The sequence below is a fragment of the Porcisia hertigi genome, chromosome 26 (assembly GCF_017918235.1).
Source record: "Porcisia hertigi strain C119 chromosome 26, whole genome shotgun sequence".
Taxonomy (NCBI): Eukaryota; Euglenozoa; class Kinetoplastea; order Trypanosomatida; family Trypanosomatidae; genus Porcisia; species Porcisia hertigi.
The window spans coordinates 1,049,817-1,074,332 of record NC_090585.1 but is presented as its reverse complement, the minus strand read 5'-3'; the positions used below and the strand labels follow the sequence as shown (position 1 = coordinate 1,074,332).

The 24,516-nt window shown below is 54.7% G+C and overlaps 9 protein-coding genes across 9 annotated transcripts; all 9 read right to left on the bottom strand.

Annotated features, from left to right (window-relative positions):
- Positions 1-237: 237 nt before the first annotated feature.
- JKF63_04320 (uncharacterized protein) lies at positions 238-1,071 on the bottom strand (the record flags this gene model as incomplete). The annotated part of the gene is made up of 1 exon (XM_067900306.1): positions 238-1,071. The coding sequence occupies one exon, from the start codon at positions 1,069-1,071 to the stop codon at positions 238-240; it is 834 nt and encodes a 277-aa protein (XP_067756490.1).
- A 993-nt stretch (positions 1,072-2,064) lies between these two features.
- On the bottom strand, positions 2,065-3,429 carry JKF63_04319 (uncharacterized protein; the record flags this gene model as incomplete). The annotated part of the gene is made up of 1 exon (XM_067900305.1): positions 2,065-3,429. One exon carries the CDS (start codon positions 3,427-3,429, stop codon positions 2,065-2,067), a length of 1,365 nt encoding a protein of 454 aa, XP_067756489.1.
- A 1,048-nt stretch (positions 3,430-4,477) lies between these two features.
- Positions 4,478-6,919, bottom strand: JKF63_04318 (uncharacterized protein; the record flags this gene model as incomplete). Its single annotated transcript, XM_067900304.1, has 1 exon — positions 4,478-6,919. The coding sequence occupies one exon, from the start codon at positions 6,917-6,919 to the stop codon at positions 4,478-4,480; it is 2,442 nt and encodes an 813-aa protein (XP_067756488.1).
- Positions 6,920-8,344: 1,425 nt separating this feature from the next.
- Positions 8,345-8,806, bottom strand: JKF63_04317 (uncharacterized protein; the record flags this gene model as incomplete). The annotated part of the gene is made up of 1 exon (XM_067900303.1): positions 8,345-8,806. One exon carries the CDS (start codon positions 8,804-8,806, stop codon positions 8,345-8,347), a length of 462 nt encoding a protein of 153 aa, XP_067756487.1.
- A 1,708-nt stretch (positions 8,807-10,514) lies between these two features.
- JKF63_04316 (uncharacterized protein) lies at positions 10,515-12,977 on the bottom strand (the record flags this gene model as incomplete). The annotated part of the gene is made up of 1 exon (XM_067900302.1): positions 10,515-12,977. The coding sequence occupies one exon, from the start codon at positions 12,975-12,977 to the stop codon at positions 10,515-10,517; it is 2,463 nt and encodes an 820-aa protein (XP_067756486.1).
- A 1,766-nt stretch (positions 12,978-14,743) lies between these two features.
- JKF63_04315 (uncharacterized protein) lies at positions 14,744-15,199 on the bottom strand (the record flags this gene model as incomplete). The annotated part of the gene is made up of 1 exon (XM_067900301.1): positions 14,744-15,199. The coding sequence occupies one exon, from the start codon at positions 15,197-15,199 to the stop codon at positions 14,744-14,746; it is 456 nt and encodes a 151-aa protein (XP_067756485.1).
- Positions 15,200-16,521: 1,322 nt separating this feature from the next.
- JKF63_04314 (uncharacterized protein) lies at positions 16,522-17,820 on the bottom strand (the record flags this gene model as incomplete). The annotated part of the gene is made up of 1 exon (XM_067900300.1): positions 16,522-17,820. The coding sequence occupies one exon, from the start codon at positions 17,818-17,820 to the stop codon at positions 16,522-16,524; it is 1,299 nt and encodes a 432-aa protein (XP_067756484.1).
- Positions 17,821-19,843: 2,023 nt separating this feature from the next.
- On the bottom strand, positions 19,844-21,394 carry JKF63_04313 (uncharacterized protein; the record flags this gene model as incomplete). The annotated part of the gene is made up of 1 exon (XM_067900299.1): positions 19,844-21,394. The coding sequence occupies one exon, from the start codon at positions 21,392-21,394 to the stop codon at positions 19,844-19,846; it is 1,551 nt and encodes a 516-aa protein (XP_067756483.1).
- A 1,149-nt stretch (positions 21,395-22,543) lies between these two features.
- Positions 22,544-22,804, bottom strand: JKF63_04312 (uncharacterized protein; the record flags this gene model as incomplete). Its single annotated transcript, XM_067900298.1, has 1 exon — positions 22,544-22,804. One exon carries the CDS (start codon positions 22,802-22,804, stop codon positions 22,544-22,546), a length of 261 nt encoding a protein of 86 aa, XP_067756482.1.
- Positions 22,805-24,516: the final 1,712 nt, after the last annotated feature.

Below are 24,516 nucleotides of genomic sequence, written 5' to 3'. Positions count from 1 at the left end.
GCCTGATATAATTGTTCTCTCTCTCCGCGTGGCCCGTCCGTGTCCGTTGACGCTGTGTGTATGTGTGTGTGTGTGTGTGCGCGCGCGCGCGTTCATTCACATCCCTCGAGAGAGGGATGAGTGATGTTAACCCTGCGCGCATGCATGCGTGCGCATCCACTGAGTCTCCAGGGTCCTGCTACGACCATTCATCATTTCCTAGGAGCCCGCGGTCTCGGCGAGTGCGTGAGTCGCCAACTATGTAAAGCGGTTCAAGAAAGCGTTCATGCGGGAGAATACCGCTTGTCTGGACGCTGGCCAGTTCGCCAGCAAAAGGCCGACCGCATCGTTGTCGTTCCCCATATTGCGGATGGTGAAGACAATGGTGAACAATGCTAGAAGAGAAGGAGGCTGTCGCACCATTTCATCGTGCGACAGCAGCAGCAGAGAAGCTTGCTGACACATTTGAGAGAGGTACGGAATGTGTGGGCAGAGCAAATCAAGGTAGTCGACTGGTGACACCTCCTGAACATCATAGTTGAGCTCGGAGACTACCAGCCCTGTCACCTCCGACGGCGCCGCGATTTGATGAGAGGACAAGAGATTGCCGGCTAAGCCGAGACACTCCCGCAGGATCACCTCAAGCGAGCTTGCGCCGCAGCTTTGGAGAAGCCAGCGAAGGGAGTCGCTGTGGCAGCCGCAGAGAAAGCGCTGAAAAAGACGTATAGCAATTGTGTTCACTTTTGTAGGCACCTGCGCATAAAGCGTACTGCTGTAGAAGCTCAGGATAAAGCGCGTGTACGGACTGAGAGCCTCCCCTTCATACATGGCTGTCAAGGGGCTCTCCAGTAGCATAACCTCCACTTCCTCTGCCGCGGCGATATCAGCACACGTAGCAAGAGCTCCATCACCCTCCTTCCTCTCAAGGAGCAGCAACTCCGCCAAGACCTCAAGCTCGCTGGTCGTGAGGGATGACAGGGGCGGTGGCGCACTGACGTCATCTGTGTCATTGTCAACATGCTCCAACGAATGACTGAGGTGTGCAGCGACGCTAAGAAGAAAAGCAATCTCAGCTTCAAGTGTTGACGCCATCAGCTGGAAAAGATTAGTGCGAACAATAGAAAACAGTCGACGCAGAAGAGCGGCACGATCACATTTGTGGAATCAACTACTATGGGTACGAGTATGGCTCTGTGTGTGTGAGGGGGGGGGGAGAAACAATCGAGGACGGCCAGTGCGTTCACAAACACACGGCGGAACGTTCAGGGTTGGTATGATATGCCTTCTTTGAGTATGTCAGCGGTTAAGCAAACCAAAGCAGATACACACTGATATATATATATATACAGATATATATATATACGGAGAGTCACTAGTCGCACCCACTCTCGCTAGAATGCGGGGAGGGGGAGGGGGGGGGGGCTGATAGCACATCATATCCGTTAACGTATTCGACCTAAGGCCTCATCTGTACGCTACCGCAATCCAGCAGTGGCGGCCTGACTCACCGACTGCGGCGCCTTGATATCTTTTGAATGCCGTATTCACTCCCGTGATTGTCGAGAAAGGAGAGGCGTTTTGTGATGTCCAGCCCTCGCCACAGCGAAGTTAAAAGTTGCTGAGGCGCATCAACCCATACGCCGCTTGCCCCCTCCCCTTTCCGCTTCGCTTTAGCAGCGCAAGAGACGTCTTGCCCCGTGGCGCCCTTCGCAGAGCCTCGTTGTTGCACATCCGTCTCTCGATAAGATTCACAGAAACACACACAGACACACGCCCGTTCTTATTTCCCTTCTCTCGAGCAAAGCTGAAACCTCTAACATCCATTCCACGCCCCCTGCCTCAACGTACAGACATGAAAAAGGAGACAGTGCAGGGTGCGAGCACGGATCGTGGGAAGTGCAAAGACAAGAGAACGGGAGAGGGAGGGGAATTTCTCATGTCAGTCTCGCACAACCATATCGCTACACTCTCTGACGCACAAGCCCAGGAGAAGCCGGTGTACTGCCCAGACACAACCCCAGACAAAGAAAATTGCCTCGTCAACACACACACGCAGCGATTGAACATGTCTCACTAGCTGCCAGCTCACCGAAACGCGGTTTCCATCTGAATCTTTGGATCCACCTCCAGCTGCTGGGAGCTGTATGTCCATCTCGAGAGCCAGCGCTGCGCCAGATGCACAGAGATGGGGGGTGTGAGTCGCAGCAGCGTGTTGCGCAGCGTCGCATTTTTCATCGCTGCCAGTTTGCGGGCGCGGCGGGATTGACGTATGTACCGCTCCACGCGATCGCGCCGCACCGTCTCGTACTGACGGAACGCGTACTCAAAACCGCTGTCGCGCTGCAGTGGAATATCGAGCAAAGCAATGGCCAGGAGAGCGGCATCTTCCACGCACAACGACGCATCTTGGTTGAGAAACGAAGGTAGCGACCCGTGTGCAGCCTCTCCCATGAGCACCGCCCGGCGGTTGTACCATCTCGGCATGACGGGCACTTCGAGCACCTCCGTCGGCACCGCTAACGTTGCGTGAGAAAGCAGCGTTGCGACCGTGTCACCAAAGCCAGCGTATTCTCGACCAAGCAGACGTCGAAACACCTGCAACACCTCCATGGAGTCCATGTCTTGCTGGAGATTTACCAGTTCCTTCGATGGGGAGTGTAGAGTTGCGGAGAAGGCGAGAGTATCCTCGCCGAAGCGGTGAAAGGGCACGGCCTGCAGTGCTCGGTTTTTTCCCCAGCACTCCACAGGATGCATGAGATGCGGTGGGCATTGAGGGCAGTCCACAAACCCGTCAATCTGCACCATCCCTAATGAGCGGCTACTCGTTCCAACGTGCTCGCTGGGGTACAGAAGGCGCCGTATGGTGCTGTGCATGCCGTCCGCGCCCACCACAACGTCGCCCCACTCGGTACTTCCGTCTTGGAGCACCGCATGGACGCCACCTTTGACACCATCGTGTGGCACGAGGTCGACCACACGTGCAGAGAACTTAATTTCTGCTATGTGGCACCGCAGGGACTTGCGCAAGCAGAAAGCGGGTAGGGTGCATCGAAGTGGCACGTATCCCATCTTCTGCTTCCTGCTCTCTGACAGCCGCTGCGACACGATCGACTCACTGTTTGCCGGGGGTGCGGTGCTGAGCGGGATGACATCATCTGCTCTCAGCGCCGGGAGATGGACATTTCTATTCGCAATCCTCAACAGCCAGTTTCCCTTGTCATTTTGAATGCCGAAGCACTCCTCCGGTTGCATACCACTGCTTGTGAAGATGTGCTCCATGTCAAACGCCTTGAAACAGCTCAACGCGTTGGCGAAGAGTGTGTAGGGGGCCACGTAGCGGGCCTGCAGAGACGACGCCTCCTCCAGAACGACGCAATCGACATTTAGTCGCCGTAAGAAGGCAGCCAGTGATAAACCGGAAAGGCCGGCACCTACAATGACAACACGCATTATGGTCGGACACACACACAGCGAGACGTCTGCACAGCTTGTCGCGAGGACGTGCAATGCGGTGATTGCTGTTGCGCTCTGAAATGTGGTGGAGGGCAACAGTAATAGAGAAGGTCGTCAAGGGTGGTGGTGGTGGTGGTGGTGGAGGGGGAGGGGCAAGGTAGAGCAGACGCGCTGTTCAGAGAAAGACATCCGCAAAAGTCACCCATCACCACCGGACCTGTTCAACATTCCAATTACGAGAGTGGGATGACAGTTTGTATGCACGTGCGTGCCCATTGGTACAAGGAAAGCGGTGTGACGAGAAGTAGGGGGGGAGGGGTAAGGGGGTGACGGAGTTGAAGGCACAGCAAGTTATATTGAGAAGGGCGAAGTGAAGCATAGGTGCGAGGAACCACAGTTCGAGGAGGGGGGGGGGGGGCATCAAATCACCGCACTCCCGCAACTGTAAGCACGCACACACAAAAACCACAGCAGTCTTAGAGACGGTGGTGAATTAATATGGGAGACAGTTCTTTCGTCAGAGGAATTCTGAAGGTAAAACGAACGTGCGTTTGCCTAGCGGTGGACTCAAACGGCACGGTGGTGGGCACAGGGCAGAGAGTGCCACGACGATGACGGATACTCTTCGGACAGGAACAGGCACCACATAAAACGCTCTTCTGGAAAGCTTATAGAACCGCACAGGGTTTGTGCGCAACTTGTCCCACTCAGCTAGAGGAATACACACGCCAGGGACGTACCTCGTGCTTCTCATGATTTTTCATCCATGTCGCGTCACCAACACATATAATGCTTTCTTTGACCTGCGATTTCTCTATGCGGCACGCACGCGACACCCCTCCCCCCTCTTCCTCTTGTGTGGATTGCGTTGGGAATACCCCCAAAGCTGAAGGGGGGAAGAGAACTCGCCTCATTCCACCACTTCCCCCTCCCTCGAAGCATATTCCCTCCCGCTCTTTTTCTGGTTGCCAGGATGAAATCCGGGCAGCAATGACCGGGTCCTCGAAAAAAGAAAAATTCGGCCGCAGCGAACCGGACGCCTACCCTAATCCGCATTCTCCCACAACGGGCTGTTTGAGAAGTACGACTCATAGAGAGAAGGTTGTACTCTAGCCACCGGTTCATCGCTACTTTCCACTCCCGCGGAGGAACGGCCACCGGTGACATTCAAAGTAGACGCGTTGCCACTATTCTCCTCTGCTTGAGTGTTGCTAAAGCTGGGAAGATCCCCCTCGGCATAATTCCCGCCTCCGTCACCGTCCTCATCCTCGCCGTAGGCGTTGCCACCCTCTTCATCATTCATTACGACATCATCTCCGACACTGTCGTCCTCACGGAGGTCGACCGACGAGGCAGCGACGCTGCCATACGCCTCTTGTGAATCTTCTTTTCTGGAGACTCTTTCCTCCATCGACGCCGGTGCCGACCCAGAAGATATCAACGACTGCGGCGCCTCCTCTGCCAACCCCACGTGGATAGAAGTGGAGTCCAACTGGACGGGTGGGTCTTTCGTTGTGGTCACATCGGCACCGGGTGGCAGCGAAGATTGCCGAGATGAACGTGCAGAAATTGCGCCGATTTTCGCGGAAGCGGCCCTCGCAAGCGTATCAGCAGTTAGAGCCGATGGCGTCTCCTCAGTAGCCTGTTTTACATCTGGAGACAATACCTTTTCAATCGACTCTGCCCCACTCCCGGGGTACGGGGCTTGAGGCGGAGGGAGCGGGGAAGGCACCGACTGGCTGCCGGACTGATCCTCACTAAAAGCGCTTTGTGTTACGGCAGCCGACGAACTCACTGAAGTGGGTGCTGCTGGCGTCCCCGCTTGGGCAGTAGGGTCCCCGTGCTTCAGAATGTAAGCCGCCAGTGCCTTGGGAATATTTTCACATGTCTCGCCGTTTATCGTGGAGTACGTGCGGTTCACGTGTAGCGTATTTCCCGTTCCTGGGTGTCGCAGACTCAGCACGTCGGAGGTGTTGTTGATGAGAATCCATCCCAGTTGCTCTACAAGCACCTGCATGTCTGACTGCTGCTGAGCCTTGGCGGCATTCAAAACCTCTTTGTTTACGTAGTTGTCCTTGTCCAGCGATGCTTGGAGCTGCATATTGGCTTGCACGTAGCACGCCTGCAGCTCTGCGGTGCGCTTCGCTTGCTCATCGAGTCGGGCCTGCAGCACCTCCATTTTATTATCCCATACACGGCGCTCTTCCGCCATACACCGCAAAAAAGCATCACCAGCGAGACCCATAGGCCGCGCCGCGGTTGTGGCCGAACCTGCGGCAGCCCGCTCACACTTCGTCGTGGCTTCTACACTCTGTGCAGTCAGGGGCAGCGCGGCTGATGTGTGGGACTCGAGCTGGCGACGAATGCTGTTCAGCGCCTCCATCCGCTGCTGCAACACCTCGAGTGGCACCAACCCCGTCTTACACGAGTCCATGAAGTTGATGTCCAGCATGTCTAGCTGGGCGTCGCACTCGGATAGCATGACTGTAAGACGTCGCTGCTCCCACTCTAGCTGCTTCTCCACAGTGAGTGCAGCCTGCTGTTCCCTCTCTGCCCGCATGTGACGCAGCGCGTGGAGTTCAGTATAAATGGGGAACAGACTCTTTGTGCCCTCGCGCGCGCAAATGATCTCCGCCTCGCGCAGGAAATCTCCTTTGGAATCGCGTGCCACCACCGGCGCCACCGAAACAGGAGCGCTAGGAGTCCGCTGCACCTGCGGCGACGCTAGATGAGTCTTCGTTGCCACGGGCGGGGTGACTGGAGCACGAAAGAAGCTGCTCTGCTTCTGCTGCCCGACAGCAACGGTGTAGTTGGGCGACTCGAGGACTTCTCGACAGCTCTCAAACGCGGATTCCAGCCCAACTGCCCATGCAGGGGTTTCACTTGGGCGGACAGACGAGGAATCGGGAAGACGCTGCCAGACGTCCACCTCATTATCGCTCTCACGCTTCACATGTTTGACATCCTCGATATCCGTGTCGTCTCTCGTCTCATCTTGGGACCGAAGGCGCTTCCACTTGCCCGTTGCGTCGCGCCAGGAGTCGACGAATTGCCTCACCACGTTTCCCACTGCTGACGAAGCTGCACTTGTCTTTGCCGACATCCGAATGCCGAGTGCCACCTCCATTTCAAGAAAGTTACGATGCAGTGAGGCCGCGCTGTCGCGCGCCGCTGCACCGCCGCAGAAGTCCAAGTTCGTCTGGGTGTCCGCATGCGCACGCAGCGGGGGGAGGGCTCTGATATTCCCCTCTAACTTTCGACAAAAAACGTCAACCGGTAAGGTGGTTCGTGGTGGCGAGGCTGACTTGGGGGGGCAGGCGCGAGAGGAAGGAAGCGGTACCACTTCCCGTGCGTCATCTACAATCATGTCATCAGAGCCATCTTTACTTTCGCCCATCTCCGCTGGACCGCCATGGCCCCCCGACGAGACGGAGGTGGATGGCAGGGATGAGTCAATGATGACCACATCATCGTCCGAGTCGCTCATTTAGTTACGGTGTCACAACTCGACGATCTCGTGCTCGAGTTTACTTGTTGCTGTCAAAAGAGTCTGACGCGCGATGGGAGGGGTGTGGTCGTGTAGTTACTATTAAAAAAAAGGCCCCCGGTAGAAAAAAAAGAGTGTCCGTGTAAGTGCCGAAAGAGACGAATCGTTCACGTCGCACAGACGGACGTGCCGAGTATCACAATACGACGAGGACAGCAATGACGAGAAATGGAAGAAAATGAAGGCTCCTCACTTCACGATGTGTACGCCCACACACGTCGGTTATGTGAGCTCTCCCGAGAGCGGCCCCGAGATGGGCGAACGAACAGACCGTGTTGCGGTAGAGCAGAGAAAGAGAAAGAGAGGGGGGGAGAGAGCAAAGAGACCCGTAAACGAGACAAAAATAAACGCATGTCATCGGAGTACATCGAAGGGTCAAACATCCTCGTCGCGGAGTTTCAACACCAACGGAGGCAAAGTGACTGGGGCCCTTACAAAACGGCGAAGAACTCCTTTCCCCCCAAAAGTCCTGACCCCCATGAACCGTCGCGTCAGTTTGGCACAAAATACTGTATTCTGCTGTTCACTGGGCTTTCGATTGCTCTGATAAGAGGGAGACACCTCCTCATGAGGGGAGGGGAGGGGGGGTATCACGGCTGCAGTACCCCCCTCTCTCGTGAAGCCAAGCGGCTCCCTCATCTTCCTCCCACTCCCCAACCACTTCTGGCGCTGAGGGAGTCCATGTATCTAGGAAATAGAGAAACCAATAACAACCCCTTGTCACGGACTTCGAGGCCCAACTCCTCGATGGCGCTGCGCCGGGTCAGGCTGCGGCAGCGGACACGACTGCGACGTCTTTGGGATGGACACGGTGTCTGCGTGACTCGGGTGTCGCACGCCCTGCCTCAACCGCTTACTGGTGGACAAGCCTGAGCATCCTCGAGGGAGAGATGCGCCACGCGGCGGGCGGCAAAGTGGGAGCAGCTGAGATGCAGCTTGCAGGGCGGTGGTGGGTGGAGGTCGATGCAGAGGCTCTGCTGAGATGACCCAGGTAGTCGCGCCCCGACGCGTGTTCAGCGCTGCTCCCCCTTCCTCCTCCCCTCCTTCCCCTCGGGCTCACACGGATGGGTCAGTGGGGGATGGCCGTGTGGAGTGCAGAGTTTCCACTCACGCTCGGTGGCAAAATGGGAACCCCGGACAGGAGCCTTTTTTTTTTTGCAGGGCATGCGTGGACATGTCAGCGCTAGCTGCGTTTCATTGCTGCACAGTGCTGTAATGCACGCCCTAACGCCAAGGGGGAGAGGAGGCATTCGTTTGCTTCGCCGCATAATCAGCAACAACAAGACATGTAACTGGCGGGGACAATAAGGCGGTGAAAATTGCACGTCAGAGACACACGAAAAATGCATCTCCCTGTCAGAGGGGCTAACGCTCATCGCTGAAGGGCTTCGGCACGTGGAGACGAGAAGTCGCGCTAAAAAAAAAGAGAGAGCTGCGATCCCCTGCCGCGCAGAACACTTCCCCGTCGATCTCACAGGCAAATTGTCTTTGGGTAGCACGGTGAAGCATAGTGCACAAGAGTGTGATGCGAGCATCCGCCTCCTCCTGTAAGAGCAGATCGCGGCTTATGCGCTCTTCCTCGAGAAACTTGGACTGGGCACGCCCGATTTGCAGAGCAGTTGCACGGGAGATTACACCGTGCGCACAGACACCAGCAGCCACCAGCTGACGCCCCACAGGCACTGGTACACGCCCGTTTGCGGCTGCTCGCCTCGTGGTGTTTTTGGTGATAAACCGCAGACGCTCCACCTGTGCGGCGGTTTTATCCTGAAGTATGTTCTCCTCGGCGCGCTGGACACACAACCAGGCCCGCGCTGTCGAGTTCATTTATCCACAACAGCAGCTGTCAGCTGCGAGGGAGAGGGAGGGAGGGGGAAAGGGAAGGGAGTGTGTCAGTTATTCCTACTTGTCTCTTTTACCTGCTTAGAGTACGTGACACTTTCGCGTCAACAAGAGAATTTGTGTGTGACACGCCTGCGCATGTTGGTTTGAGTGTGGGAAGTCACACGGCCGCCTTTGTGACGCGAACTGTTCGCCCACGAGGATGATGTTGTGTGCATACAAGAAAAAAAAAGAATAGAAGTTAGGGGAACACTGGAATTAGTATTGAGAGCCCAAAGGCGTCATATTCTCTCAATCGCAGTACGTACATATCCCCCTCAACTCGAGCCTTGTCACTACGACTCCGAAGGGTCAAACAGGAGCTCGAGGTGAAACCGCACAGCGTGTGTGTGTGCGTGCGAGTGAAGGGGGGGGGGGGGAAGGGCCTGGAAGGGAGAGTGGGCGAGAACTCAGCGGGTTACACCGTGAAAGAATGTACAGTGAAGGTAGTCTCGATTACGGCAAAGCGAGAGCCTTTTCCACCCACGCACGTCTGTACCGCAGGGCGCAGGCATGTCAAACTCAACCCGCCATGTAAACGTACAAGTAGTGCGCGTATCCCCAACGGCGTGCATAGTTCTGCCAGGCTCTTTTCTGAGTGAGCAACACCAAAAGAAAAAAACGTAAAGGCGATGAAACGCAGCTAGCGCTGACATGTCCACGCATGCCCTGCAGAAAAAAAAAGGCTCCTGTCCGGGGTTCCCATTTTGCCACCGAGCGTGAGTGGAAACTCTGCACTCCACACGGCCATCCCCCACTGACCCATCCGTGTGAGCCCGAGGGGAAGGAGGGGAGGAGGAAGGGGGAGCAGCGCTGAACACGCGTCGGGGCGCGACTACCTGGGTCATCTCAGCAGAGCCTCTGCATCGACCTCCACCCACCACCGCCCTGCAAGCTGCATCTCAGCTGCTCCCACTTTGCCGCCCGCCGCGTGGCGCATCTCTCCCTCGAGGATGCTCAGGCTTGTCCACCAGTAAGCGGTTGAGGCAGGGCGTGCGACACCCGAGTCACGCAGACACCGTGTCCATCCCAAAGACGTCGCAGTCGTGTCCGCTGCCGCAGCCTGACCCGGCGCAGCGCCATCCAGGAGTTGGGCCTCGAAGTCCGTGACAAGGGGTTGTTCTTGGTTTCTCTATTTCCTAGATACATGGACTCCCTCAGCGCCAGAGGTGGTTGGGGAGTGGGAGGAAGATGAGGGAGCCGCTTGGCTTCACGAGAGAGGGGGGTACTGCAGCCGTGATACCCCCTTTCCCCTCCCCTCATGAGGAGGTGTCTCCCTCTTATCAGAGCAATCGAAAGCCCAGTGAAAAGCAGGAATAGGAAGGAAATGAAGCTTCGTTACTCGCGACCCAACCAAAGTATCCCAGAGGTTACACAGAACGTATAGTCCTGGGCGCCGGGAGACGTAATGCTGCTGCACACGAAAGCTACAAAAGAGTCGGCTAAACAATTAACGCGAAGGCGAAAAAAAAAGATAATGAGGCTCTAAACAGGAAGGTACGCGTCGAACCCCTCCGAAACCCTCTCATATGTATCGCGCATAATACATCTTCAGGGTAGTATCAGGAAACTTTTTCATAGGCATCTACCCAAGAGGTACTGCCCTTCTTCTTATGCAGCCCTCCTCATCTCCGCGGAGCCTTCCTCAGATACCTTATGGGAGTGACACAAGCCGCTTTCGGGACACAAAACCGCGCCGAAGCTCAAGGCCAATGTGAGCCCAAACGAGCGCAGAACACACAGCGAGAAAAAAAAGGGGCCAAAGCAGGGAAGCTCTGGCCATGTAGACGTCTTCCATGCTCTCTCCGAGCATAAACCCAACGAACCGATGGAGCTGGGTAAGACCCACTACACAGGCGATCACAAGAACATCGGCTGCGCACCATGCTGCCAGAAAAGAGAACCTGGGAAACAGCGCCATGTAGAAGCATGGTGCAAACAGGACAGTGAAGAGAGAGAGCACCAAAATGTCGTTCGCGTTACTTCGACCGCCCAGGGTGCTCAGGGTCCATAAGGACAAGGATTTGCTCGGGGGCACCAATAAGCGAGCGAGACCATCGATATCGTACCGAATAGATGGCAACACCCACGCGAGGATACTGCCTGTAATAACGACCATTGTCGAAAAGCCGCGAAAGCACCAAAAAAGTCCCTTCCGAAGTGCACCACCTTTTCGCTCGCCCTGATGCTCTGCAGGTGTGCCGTTTTGAATGTCGGCACCGTTGCTCAGTGGCGAAATTTGTTCTGTGGGCTCCCGCTGGCGGGCCGTGGCGGGCCCGGCATCCTCGCCATCAGCGGTAGAAGACGAGCTCGATTCCCCCTCTCCTAAACCCTTGCTCCGCAACGTCGTCCCTCTCCGCCACAACATCGTAGCGTAGTTACCCACGGCCATGGAGACAATCGTGCCATACATGAAGAGGTAGAAACCCCGATGAATGCGCACATCTGCAATATTGCGAATCTCGAGGCCCGATACCATCACCATAAGCGAAAAAGTGTCGATCAGAGAGAATTTACCGAAGTAGTCAATCAGCGTAAGGACTGGGCTTGTTGGGCGGTGCGCCACCACGGTGAAGCCCAGAACGCTGAGCAGCTTCACGTACGGGTAAATCCCACTGAAGACCAAGACCAGCGCGGACAGAAGGTAGAGCCCCGCATGCCACATGTCTCTGATAGTGTCCTGTAGAGAAAACACGTACGCGTGCATCTCGTTACCGATCACAACCGAAGCGCCGGTCATTGTGCAGCTCGCGGCAAAGAGTAGCATGCAGCCAAGAGCACCCCCGATGATGAACACGTCTTCTGCCACAATGCGAATAGTGGACACCGGCAATCCAGTACTACTGTTGAGCAGGGGCTCCGCCCAGTGCAGGCGCACGTTGCGACCCACAAGCAGTGCACCAACAACCCCTCCGACAATGCCGATGACGATCAAAGGGATCTTGAGTGGCGTGTCGTGCACGACGGTGTCTCGCCCGAAGAAAAACACGAGTGAGTCGTTGGCGTCTTCACTGCGGTGTGTAGACAAGTGCTCCGACTTATCAAAGGAAGCGAGGGCGGCGGCGAGTTTTGAGTTGATCGCCTCTGTGATCCATGGAGCCACGTTGTGGGTCAAAAAACTTCCGAATCCATCCGTCACCGACTGGATTTGAAGGTTCTCAAAAGAGATGCCCGGATCTCGATAGATGCTAACCCAGTTACTCCCAGACGCCGCGATGGCGATATCCACATCAAAGCTCGCATATAGAGTTTGTGAAGTACTAAGACCCACTTTAATGTTGTCAATTGCTTGCGGTAGCCCGTACACGGGGAAAGGGTGAGGCACACGGTTCGCGAGGTACGCATCTACCAGCCCCTGTAACCAGGTAGCCACGGACTGCTGAGGACCAGGAGGCACCAGACCGCCGACGTACCGAGCATGCGAACCACCCGCATGAGAAACCACAACACTTAGGCGCTGATTTTTAGAAGAGACAATGAACCTGGTGCCAGCGATTGACACTTTATTCGCAATGGCCATCACCGCACGCAGTGGTGTGGAGAGATGGATAGGGGTACTCGCTCTCCCGTGTCCATCTTTCTTTTCAGGGGTAACCGCGTAGCTGTAGTTCACGATGTCCTTCTCTATCTGAGGCAACAACACCGTGCATACGTATCTCTCTACAAAGGCATTTACCGTCGAGCGGATTGGTTTGAGCATGTAGTCCATCAGGATGTTCGTAGGATCAGTGGTGAGGCTCACTACCGAGACCCCCACGTGGCAGAGTTCGGTGGAGGCGTTTCGAGTGAGGCATAAGACATCGGACGCCGGATTCTCCACGGTACGCGTGATCTGCAGATTACTGGGGCTCACCACCACCTTCGCCTGCACGGTTCCCTCATACGCGAACGCGGTCAAATTGGCTCGGCAGTGGAGGGAGCCACCCTCAGTGATACCCGCGTACGAAGTCGTTTCTCCCCAATCGAAACCGACACCACCGAGGTAAATATTATAACAGGAGAGATTGAAGGCACGGATGCCTAATACCTTCGTGTCAAAACTCGGGATGGGTAAAAATGTGAGGTTTAGGGTGCTCAGCAGCAGCGCCGTTGTCAGGCATTGACTGTACGGTGACATTTCCCTCCCCCTTCCCCCACACCCCCTTTGAGCCGATGGCGGTGGACAAAATACGGAAAAAATGAAAACCACGGATCAGCCTCCGTGAGTGTCCAGTGCTCGCGTGTGCGCTGGGTGAATACTCGAATTCAGGGAAGAAAAACACCTTGTAGCCTCCCTCCGATAAACAGGGTGAGGAGGAGGGGAGGGGAGATTTTTTTTTCAAGGCGACAAGGAACACAAAGAGTAAAAAAAGGATGAGACTGCTATAAGAGCTGCGTCGAGCAATATATGCAATGCTGGCATACAGCACCACGATAACCACCACGTGTACTTGCTATCAAAGATGATAATGAAGAAGAGATGAAACACTAGCCAGTGAGATGATGATGAAGCAGCGAGATGCAAGTGGGAGAGGGGGGGAGAGGGAGAGGAGTGAAGGAGGAGGAGGGGATTCGCCTTTGTAAAATAGCCGCCAAAAAGGCTAAAGCGGCTACCGATCGACTTCAGAGAAGAAACGAGCAGAGAACAGGAAATAGGAAGAAAAGGGATGTGATTGTTTTTCTGCGTTTACGTGGGGACGGGGACGTGGACGGGGCCAGGGCCAGGGCCAGATCGATGCAGGATGCGAGTACAGACCTGGCTGTGAGGGAAACGATAATAGCGGAGATCAAACTCAGGAGCTGAAGACTGTGGAGCCAGAGTACGGTTGCGCTGCTGTGGGTGCACGGATGAGTCGCTCGACGGGAAAGAGAAGGGGAGGGGTGAGCACTGCTAAAGACTGAGAAAGCGAACGTGGCAGGAGGGAAGTAATCAGGGGCCGGAAGAGGGGGGAGAGGGGGGTAAAGAGAAGAGGCTCACCCTGGGCAGGATAAGAAGACCCACAATGCTCGATTATCTCTAACTGCACGCAGGAAACTCAACATGCTTCCGGCCCCCTTTGGAACTCTTACCGAGGTGCTGCAAAGAACGTGGTGCACATTTGAGATGATATTGCTCCTCTCTGTGCCGCCCTTGGCAGAGCAGCACAGGGCCCATCTGGGATCCGCCCGGGATGATCAGCCATAATTTTTGATGTTTTCGTATCCCCTTTCTTAAAGACTCGTTGGTGCCAGATTGATGAGGCGGTCTCACTGGTCACCACCGCACAAAAGTACACACCCAGAAACCTAAATCATCTGCTGGGAGGGCGGCATAGATGACGAGCACATAAACTTACGCGAGCTGAGTTAACGCCAAAAGAGAGAGAGACGAAAAGACGAAGGGCAGGCCTATCGGCAGTTGAGCGCGTGCGCGGGCACACACACACACACACACACACACACAACAACAGCGGGTGTGATCCTACACTGCTCCAAGTGCAGAGGCAGGAGCAGCAGAGCCTGAGAAAGAAGAGCGAGTGCATTTGAAGAAGGACGAGACAGGATTGCCCAGTGGTGATGCCGGACGACCTCAAGAAGGATAGCGTCTGGCGAACTGTGTGAGGCAATGTGTGTGTGTGTGTGTGTGTACGCCCGCGCACTGTGGGCGTCTTCGTTTCATACGGGTGTCACTTTGCGCCCTTCAAAAGGTGCACAGAGTGACCAGACATTATACGTAACCGCATGCGCGAGGGTACCCCCTCCACAGGTACAACTAAACCCAGTCTTGGGGCCCGTAAAGCGCAGATTCGCATCCCTCGGGACTCACTGATGATCCCTCTTGCTGCACCGCAGGCCCGAGGTTGGCACACGAGAGTCCGGACCACCCGTCTAATGAGGAAATAAAAGAGGGAAGACATGAAAATCCTAATGCCTCTTCCCCCCCTGTTTGGGTTGCCGCTGCTTCTTTGTCTGTTCTGCTCGTTGACGGCGCTGCTTCAGGCCGGCGCTACCAACACTAGAGGAGGGGCGAAGCACACGCGAGGCAGCTTGGCGCATCTTGGTTGCGTCCTCCGCCTGAACAGCAGACTTTCGGTGCATCCGGTTTGCGTACGCAACTGCCGCTTTGACATTCGCTTTTTTGTTCTGCTTCTGGCGGAGCAGCAAAATGCGCTTCGACACGCTTTCTTCCAGTAAGACAGGACTCGACTCCGCCTGCCCTAACAAATGCGTCGCCTCAGAATGCAAGCGATCCTCTTCATTTTGGACGAGCTTGGCGAGTCGGCGCCCCTCTTCAAGGGAGACGATGCGACCGGCCGGGAGCGCCAGGCGCGGCAGCAGGAGCTGCTGGCGATGCACCTGCTTCGCAGCGATGGAAGACATGATGGCTAGTAGACTAATAGCTTAACGACGAGCTGCGTGTGTGGTTGGCCCCGCAAAACCAAAGGTGCGCGTGGTCGGAGAGTTGGTCGATACATGAAAGGCGCGGGGAAGAATGAAGAGAGACGTGGCGGCGGATGGGCAAAAAAAAAAGAGAGTGCAAAGAAATGCAGTGGTGGTGGTTATGCAGCCCTTTTAACGTTACTTTAGATGTGTGCACCTGACGTTGGGGGCATCGCTGCCTGTCATTCTCCACACACGCTGGGGGTAGAGAAAAAAAGGGGGGTGGCGGCCTAGTGTCATTTTGCCTAGCAGACATCTGACCTGCCCTTCTCATCGATACCGTGCCCCGCCACAGCGAGCACCGCCCCTCCCCCCCGCCCCCACTCGGCACGCGTTGATCGACTCCAGCTGTCGTGCGTATGCGGTTGTGCATCTCGCACTTTTCCTTCAGAATAGATTATGCACGTATATTGTATGGTATCAGAGCGAGAAGAAGTACAACAGACGATGAAAAGTCAAAGACACGCTCGCACACACGCGTGGGAAAATCCAGGGTGACAAAATCGTCCAAGATGAAACAATTGAGAAACAAAAGAAAAAAAATAGGGAAGAGGATGGGGAGAAAGGCGAAAATGACGGCGATACACCGCTGCGAAAAACACGAATCCAACACACAAACCACATCCACGTAGACACACCTGCATATGTAGTCGCGGGCGTGGGTGTGTGCGGGCGCGTGTGCCCCCCGCCATAATTCAACCCATCTCTGATACAAAAAAAAAAGACGCGTAGGTGGAGTTATGTATGCCAGACAGAGCGATGAAGATAGAAAGCAGGGAAAAGAAAGTGTGCTAGCGTACAATGTGTGCCTGCCGGCCGGCCTCGACTCAGTTGTTGATGCTCATTCTAGTGTAAAACGGCACACAGATATGATAGGCAACACATCAGCATATGGCAACAGCAGAGGCACGGCGGCTGGCGACTTACGTCAAGGAGAATGCACAAGAAAGGAAGTGGGGAGAGGGGAGGGCGAGAGTACAAGAAGGAGGGTGATGTGATGCATCACTACAGTACACACACGGATGAAACTAAAAAAAAAACAAAAAAAAAGACACTCAGTTAAAGCGTGGTGACAAAGAGAGAGAGGAGCATCGGCGACAGTGAGCAGGGTCCAGCCACAGTTCCCTGAGGACGCAGGGGTTCGATGACATCCACATCTCCGTGTGATGCGGGCGCGTGAGACTCACGTAATCAACTACGCCTCTCTTGCTATGAAGTCGAGAAGTGATCGCTTCACAAAGCGGTGATTCTCCACAACCCTCTTAGTCCGCGAGTTTTCGGTAGTCACCCATGACCAGATTCATGATCTCCTGGAAGGGCACCTGTGCGTCTGGAAACGCCCAAAGAAGCTCTGCCAACCCATTTGCGAGGTGCTCAGCCTTGTCGCAGCGACAGGCAACCATGACCCGAATTTGGAAGAGGAGCTCCACGTTGTGTGACAAGAGACGCGAGAGCCTGGCGGCCGCCGTGGTACCTTGCCGGACGAAGAACAGATGCTCTAGCCACTGGTGGGGTTTGGCAGGTGCGCCCACCTTCACAACGGACTTGTGAATCTCCGGCGCGGAGGACGCCGCAGGAGGACGTGGAGGGGAGGAGGCATCCGGGGCACTTTTATCCGGGTACACCGGAATCGCGTGTTTGAGCACGTAGTCAGTGATTGGAGAGAAAAGACGAACCAATACGTCGTACGCAGTTGCCCTGACGTTTTCGTGCTTCGTGAGACAGGCCTCGATTACGTCAGCCAGAAGGGGGCTGTATACGCCGTTCGTGTACACGCGGAACTGCGGCATCGGATCTCGATTTAGAACCTCGTGAAAAAGCTGTTGGTTCGTCATCGTGCGCCTCCAGAAAGGCCGATGAAGCGAAAGCAGTTCATAAAACATGGTTCCTGCAGAGAAAACATCCGTCTTTGTGGTATACGGCTCCCCAGCGGCGATCTCCGGTGAGATGTACGCCGGCGTGCCCACCCGTGTATGGACCAGCTGCCGTGAAGCCTCGACTGAGCGCACAAGGCCGTAGTCACCCACCATCGCCTTATCGGGCACACCACTCCCCTGTAAGGTGAGAAACACATTACCTGGTTTGATGTCGCGGTGGATGAGTCGGCGGGAGTGACTGTAGTTGAGGGCGGAAAAGACCTGCGCCATGATGCGCACTGCAACATCAACGGGGGGCATGCGGTGACTCTTGGTACACCTTGCAATGAATCCGTGCAGGTCCCCACCCTCGCAGTACCTCATCGCCAAACAGTAGCAGCCAAAAAACTTGCCGCGCGCCGCTTCCACCCATGCGCCGATGTAGGGAACAATATATGGGTGGTCCATCGAACTCAGGGTGGCCACTTCGCGGTTCATGGCAATTATGTCTTCATCCGTGCAGAGTCCACGTCGCATGACCTTCACAACACACTCCGTAGGAAACGTGAAATTGTGTTTTGGATTTGCGGTCAGCCTGATGCGAACGGCCATATACACTTCCCCATAGCCGCCGCTGCCAATCAGACGGTCGAGCTGAAGCTCCCGACCGATGATCTTCGGCGGGTTCGTGATAGCGGTTGCCATAGGCGATGCACCGCTTTTCTGCAAACGACTGGTGCTGCGTTTTTTTTCTTTCTTCAAGGCAGTCGCGGCAGTGCTGATGACACGGGCGCACACTTACTCACTCACGTGAAACGTGCGCTGCGGAGGTGAACAGAAGAGGGGGGTGTAAGGCGAATTGTGAGAGGCCACACCGACACACACGCACAGAAGACAAAACAGGAAAGGGGAACAGAAAGTCGGTTTTTAGGAAAACGAATTCCTTTTAAGTCCTCGGCGCTTTGTCTCAACACGCTGCGGTACGTGTCGAGAGAGAGAGAGAGAGAGAGAGGGTGCGCGCGGATATGTGCGAGTACACACCACATTCGTGTGCAAAAAGGAGATGAAAAGAAAGCGAGAGAGAGGGGGGAGAGAGGGAGAGTGACGGCGGAGGTATCAATGGTCCGTTTTATTTCTGAGGGGGAAGGAGGTCTCAGACAGGCTTTCATGAACAAGGGCGGATAATTTATCCCCACGCATTGACGAGGGGCTCTTCAGCCGTGGCATATCCGCCCCTGCCCCTGCCCCCCTCCCCCCATTTCTTCTCTCTATTGCTGTTACCTTCACTAGGGGGACTCCATGCCCGGAGACAGTGGCATTTTACGCGTATGAGGGAGATGGTGTGCGCTACTGAGCACACCGTGGACGGTTCTTCGGATAAATGTTGAATGAACAGTGTTTCTTTCCTTTTCTTTTGATAATATGTGGACCCGATGTGCGCATGATCGGATATAAGAAAATGGCACTCCTCTCACCTTCAACACGATAAAAAGTTGATGTGTGTGTTCACATGAACCTACGAGAGGGCGCCAGCCTCCTCTATGACTTCTTCGGCCACCACACTCCCAGCCGACGCAGTACACCACTACCTACTGAGCGAGGTGCCGTATAGGCTTGACCGATGCACATGAGCGATACCGACCCTTTCAGCAGAGTCGTGATCCAGAGGAAAAGCGGCTGCGGCACATCACGCTAGCTCCGTTTTTCACTCATGTATAAATCTTCTCTCTAAGCCTGAGAACCGGACACCAACGGCTCGCTGTGATCCTCCGCCCCCCCCCCCTCTCTCTTCAATAGACTTTACTGCAGCACAACAAATCCCAGACCGCTTCCTTCTCACGGATTAGACGCAAGACGCGGATTTGAGGAAGGGGGGTCCGATTGATAAGGAGAATGAGCGACATGGGCCATCCACGCGTCTGTCATGTCCGCGGGAACGTGCACACTGTGCGATACAGCTCCGCCAAGAAGCTAAGAAAGACGCTGACGACGCATGCCTTATTCGCCTCAAACCACTCATTCCCATCTGCTGCATGAGTGCGCGTTTGCCGGTATGTGTACAGAGTGCTTTGTGGCCTTCTCTTGAATCGTTCTCTATAATTTCTATGCTCTGCATTGTCGGGTCCCTCACCCGCGACCCCGCTGGCGCGTCATCTCCCCCTTCCCCCCCCTCCCAACAATCCATACGTGCGCGCATATACGGGCACAGACACACAGTCCGCCAGACAAAAAGACCCCCAGAAAAATACGTGGATATGTATGTGTACATATAAATATATATATATATACTTTTGGAGGCGCAAAATCGTTCACACATAAACGACAGCCACACACACGCACACACAAAGGTGCCTAGCCCCGAATTCAACTGAAGTGCACGAAAATCGAAAAGATGTTTACTGTGCAAAAAAAAGGGGAGGAGGGTGACGCAGGCGGCACACGTCCACCACATAGGCGGTGGGTGGAAACCGCACCGAGAGACGAGAGCACATCTGTATAAAGGGAGCGCGGGGGGGGGGGGGTATACTGAAGAAAAAAAAAGTTTCGTGCGCACGGACAAGCTGATGGGTGAAAAACAAAGACGGGAGCAGCACAATAAAATTCGTAGATGTCTATACGCACACGTGTACCTGTGTGCGTGTTTGGGGGGAGGGAGAGAGGGCATATGTGTATGCAGAAAAATCAAAGAAGCAAACAAAAAAGCTTCTTCGAGGTTGCAAAAGGGCGTTTAGATGGGGTTTAGCTTTGCGGCGAGGTTGTGATGGAGTGCAACCGTAGGCTCCATTGCGATCTGGACCTTTGGCGAGTTGACGAGGGAGCCTGGAGTCACGAATCCTTCGCACTTTTCGGTGCCGCAGTTGCACTGAAATCCTGGCATGGTTGAGTCCATAAACTGACGGTAGTCCATGGTGAGCTCCTCGCCCTTGGGAATGTTGCGCAGCGCCACGACGTTAAGAGACCGCGTCGGGGCGAACGACATATTGGGGGAACAAGAGTGGTTGAAGGAACGCCACTGCGCCGGGTCACGGTCCCACAAAGCGTAGTAGTGACCATCACGCCCGACAGGCCAGGCATTGTGCTGAAAATCGGTGTAGTCCTCTTTTGAAAAGGTCTCAAGCACATACGGTTTTGTGCACAGCCGCACAGGGCGGCATTCGTCTTGGAAGACAATCGTCCCAACGCTGATGTCCTCCTTCGCGCGCAGGTGATACCCTCGCACTGGATCAAAGTGACGAATGTACAAGAGGCGCTCTCGCTGAGACCGGGCGATTGCCTCACGAATCTGCAGCATCGCAAATTCACGCTGCTGGAAGCCTTTGTTGAGCCGCAAAATCCAATCCGCCGATCCCTCCTGACCGTAGGGATACATGATGCCGCAGTTGGGGTTGATCTCTAGGAAAAACACTTTATTGTCGTGCTGGCGGTCGATGCGAACGTCGATGCGGCCGTAACCGATGCCACCCATCATGCGCTTAAATGCTGTGCGGGCGATGCCGATCATGTCCTTTATCGCTGGGTCCTTCTCTGAGACCTGCGTCCACTCCATCCCCTCGTACGATGCCCACTTCAATTGAAAGTGTTTGAAGTCTTCGCCATCGGGAAAGGCGACTTGTACGGGCTGGAAAACACGCACTCCTTCCGGCTGGGTAGAATCGTTACAGGCGAGGATCGTCGCCTCATCGCCACTCACAAACTCCTCCACCAGTGCAAACTGATATTCTGCCATAAAGCGCGTCGCTCGATCCACCAGCTGAGCCATGTTGTACACTTTGCAGCTCTTGTCCATTCCGACACTGCTGTAGCCAGAGATATGCTTGATGATACAAGGAAACTGCAGACCAGTACACAGACTCTCGATGTCGTCACCAGGGCCCAGCACAGCATAGTTGGTGGTGGCGATGTTGTAATAGTGTGCCACTAGCTTCATATCCGGTTTCGACATCTCGTAGTATTTGGCAATGGCCCCGGTGTGCGGCACCCTGAACTCCTCCAGGGCCTCCACCACCTCAACACCCGCACGGTCCTCATCCTTGGCACCATCGCACTGGTTGTAGAAGACGTCATACTTGCCAGACATGACAAGCTGTCGTATCTGTCGGTATGCCGTCGCTTTCTTGATCAACTCGAGGTGAAACGTGTATCGCTCATCTGTGGAGTCGAAAAAGTTTTGTGGTGTCTGTATCAAGTTTCCTTCGTACTCCTTCAGCTCGCTGTCTGAGCCCTCATAGGAGCAGGCCAGCACGCACACACGGATGGGCTTTGCCTGTTCTTCAGCCATCTTTGAAAGGGATTCCAAACTACACATTTCGATCGGACGGGAAAAAGAAGAGAAGGCGGAGTCGCAAGCGATTGAGCGGTTACTAGCGTACACAGGTGCGTCTATAGAGACGCTTAAGACGTCGGCGAGACAGAGGATGTGTGTGCCAGTGTGGAGCGTGCACGCTCGGTGACACAGCTGAGACATGGCGTCCATTTTTTAATGGGAGGGGGATAGGGGGTACGTTTCGGTGGGGAAAAAGGGGGGAGGGGGGATAGAGAGCCAGACCACCGTGTTGATGTAAGGTGTGATGGAAAAAACGGGCATGTGTGCATCGCACAGAGAGGGCCGCTGGCGAGTAAGTTCATGTGCCGTCCCTCAGACGCACGCACAAAACAAAAGAGAGCAGCTCGCTTTCTGGCGACCGCTGCCAAAGTGCATCCGCCCACTGGCAGAGTCACTACCAAAAACAAATGGCAGGGGAAATTAGCCCGTCGAACGTCCCTTGCGCCTGGCACAAAGAGGGAGACGCCTGCATGTACTCGGAAGGAGCCCTGAGTGCGATACCAACACCGAGAGGCACTCCCCTCGATACAGAAAACCTTTAGACGTCTAAGTGATGGAACAGATTTCGTGACGTGCTGTCATCCGTTGCAGGCCAGATAAAATAAGGAGGAGACAAAAGGCACAGCGCAGCGAAGGAAGAGCTACACACTAGAAGAAGCGACACACACGTGTGACGTCCACGCACGGAAGGGCTCGTGTGCAGAGGGACATGCGCCCACACCTCTACATGGCGCTCCCTGGTGCACTTCTCTGATCATACGCCTTCGTCTTTTTCCCCAGCTTGCAGGCGCGTGAGTTCTCTCGTTTTTGTCGCATAACGGAGGCTGTGATGAGAAAGGCGGCGCCGCAGCCCCTCGTGCACAAACCACGGCAAGGAGGTGAGTACGTGAGCCACAAGGAATCAGAACCAGCAGGGGACGCTAAGAGAGGAAAGCAAAGATAACGAGAGGTGAGATGCGCTTACATCCTGCTCTACACATCACCACATCGACGCACAGCCTCTCACAAATTCGTATGCCAGCGCTGCTTCCCTTTTCCTGTACGGAAAAAGTACAGCGCAATGGTGAAGGCCGCACCAGTCGCCCCGAATCACAGGTGAGCATCCTACATCTGTTTCTTCGCCCTTGACATGGGTGTCGATGTACGATCATCACCATTAGCCACTCCACTATCGTCTTGTGCGCTCGTCTTCTCTTCGCAAAATTCACGGGTCAGTCCCTTGAGGCGTCGCATCGGCATACAGACATGGACCATAAGATAGTACAGCATAGCGACGAACACAACTGCAGGAATGCAGTACTCACGCAGGCACATCAGCCAGTGTGGTTCATCCTGGTATGCGAGGTCGGCAGTGTGTGAAGACATTGTTGGATTGAGGGCACCACGTCAGGTCACTAGCATCCAGATTTAAGCGGACAAGAGCAAAAACACAACTGCCGCAGGGTTTGCAAGTACACGGACTCAGTAGATTTTGCGTGTGTGTGTGTGCGTGGGGGGGGGGGGGGGGCAGCGTGTGGTCCTTGAATAAACGCTCGTGCAAAGAATAGGGTGGGATGATTATGGGGTACGCGGAGGAAGAGAAAAGAGGAAATGGTGGGTTGTGCAAGAAAGATGTTTCTGATGACAGCGAGCTCATAAAGCCCTGAAGGCATTGCGTCAGTCAGTTGGAGTGAATGAGGGGAGAGAGTCACTTTAAACGGTAGCGCCTTCACATCGGCGAATGCAGCGCTACCGGGTCCCGCTGTATTGCTTGTCCTTCGCCACTGCACTGGATAGATGCGCGCCTTCTGCTTTCTTCGCATTTTCCATCATGTGCATATGGAGGTGCCACCGCGTACTGCGTGCCTTCAACTTAGCACACCGATCCTCCTCACTGGGCTGTCACCAATGATTGTGCGGGAGTGGCAGAGAGCGAAACTCGATAAAGGTCGGAAAAGGGAAATGTGGAAGAAAAAAACAAGTGCGAAAAAAAAAAGAGTGCCTGTGTGTGTGTGTGTGTGTGTGTATGTGTAACATGTGGAGCTTTTCTCGATGTGTATACAGATAAAACGCTTGAAGGTACCCCATACCAAGTAAACAAGCATCCGATATATCTTGTCGAGAGAGGCATCGCAACGTTGCCGTGCACTCACACACCGGCACGCGTACCCAGACAGACAGACAGACAGACAAGCCGGTGTGCAGCCACCATCGCGGGAAACGGATAGTGTCAGAAAAAAAAAAGAGTCAGTTACTAGGGGAGAACGCAGTGGTATAGCGCGAGGGCGAGACAGAAAGCTGCAGGATTTCATGAATCGGAAGTCCGACAAGAGACGTGCACCCTCACCCTGCACGAAGACTGCAGGATTGATAGAAAAACGCTCATTACTTACATGTTTCACCCCTTCCCGCGTTTGTGTGTGAGTTTGTGTTCGCCTTAGAAAACCGCTCGCATTCGAACATACATCACACACGCAAAAAAAAAAATAAAATAAAAATATCCCTCGTAGAGAGGGACGGACGGAGGGGGGGGGAAACAAACGTTGTCATAATAGAAAAAAAGACCCACGCGGCAAGAGTTGCAGATGCGGCAACGAACATCAAGACAACCGTGAATAATGTGAAAGGAAGCGAAAACAGGCGGACCAGGGCAGACCAGGTAGCAAGCATTCTTGACGGCGACGGGAACGAGGGAAAGGGGAAAGGGGAAAAAAAAGACTACAAAGACGAGGAGTGGGGGAGGGGGGGGGGACGTAAGACCGGTCTGAGGCTCAACCCGATACCCTCATTTTTTTCACACAAGCAGGGGTGCGCAACGGGGAGAGAAAGCAGATGCCCCAAAGCGAGACTGCAGCCAACACACGCCGCTGCGCAACAAAAGGCAGTAACACTGCCATTTGTTTGAACTACAGTAGCACTGTGGCCTATGCAAAGTACATTCAAGACACATACCCTTGATCGTAAACAGGTCACAGAGAAAGAGAGAGAGAGGATCAAGAAGGCGCCGTGACAGCAGCACCCGAGGGGGCGACCTTTTTGCGTTTTTCTGTCCTTCAGATAGTTTGACATGTCCACAGGGATGGACTTCAAAGGTATCC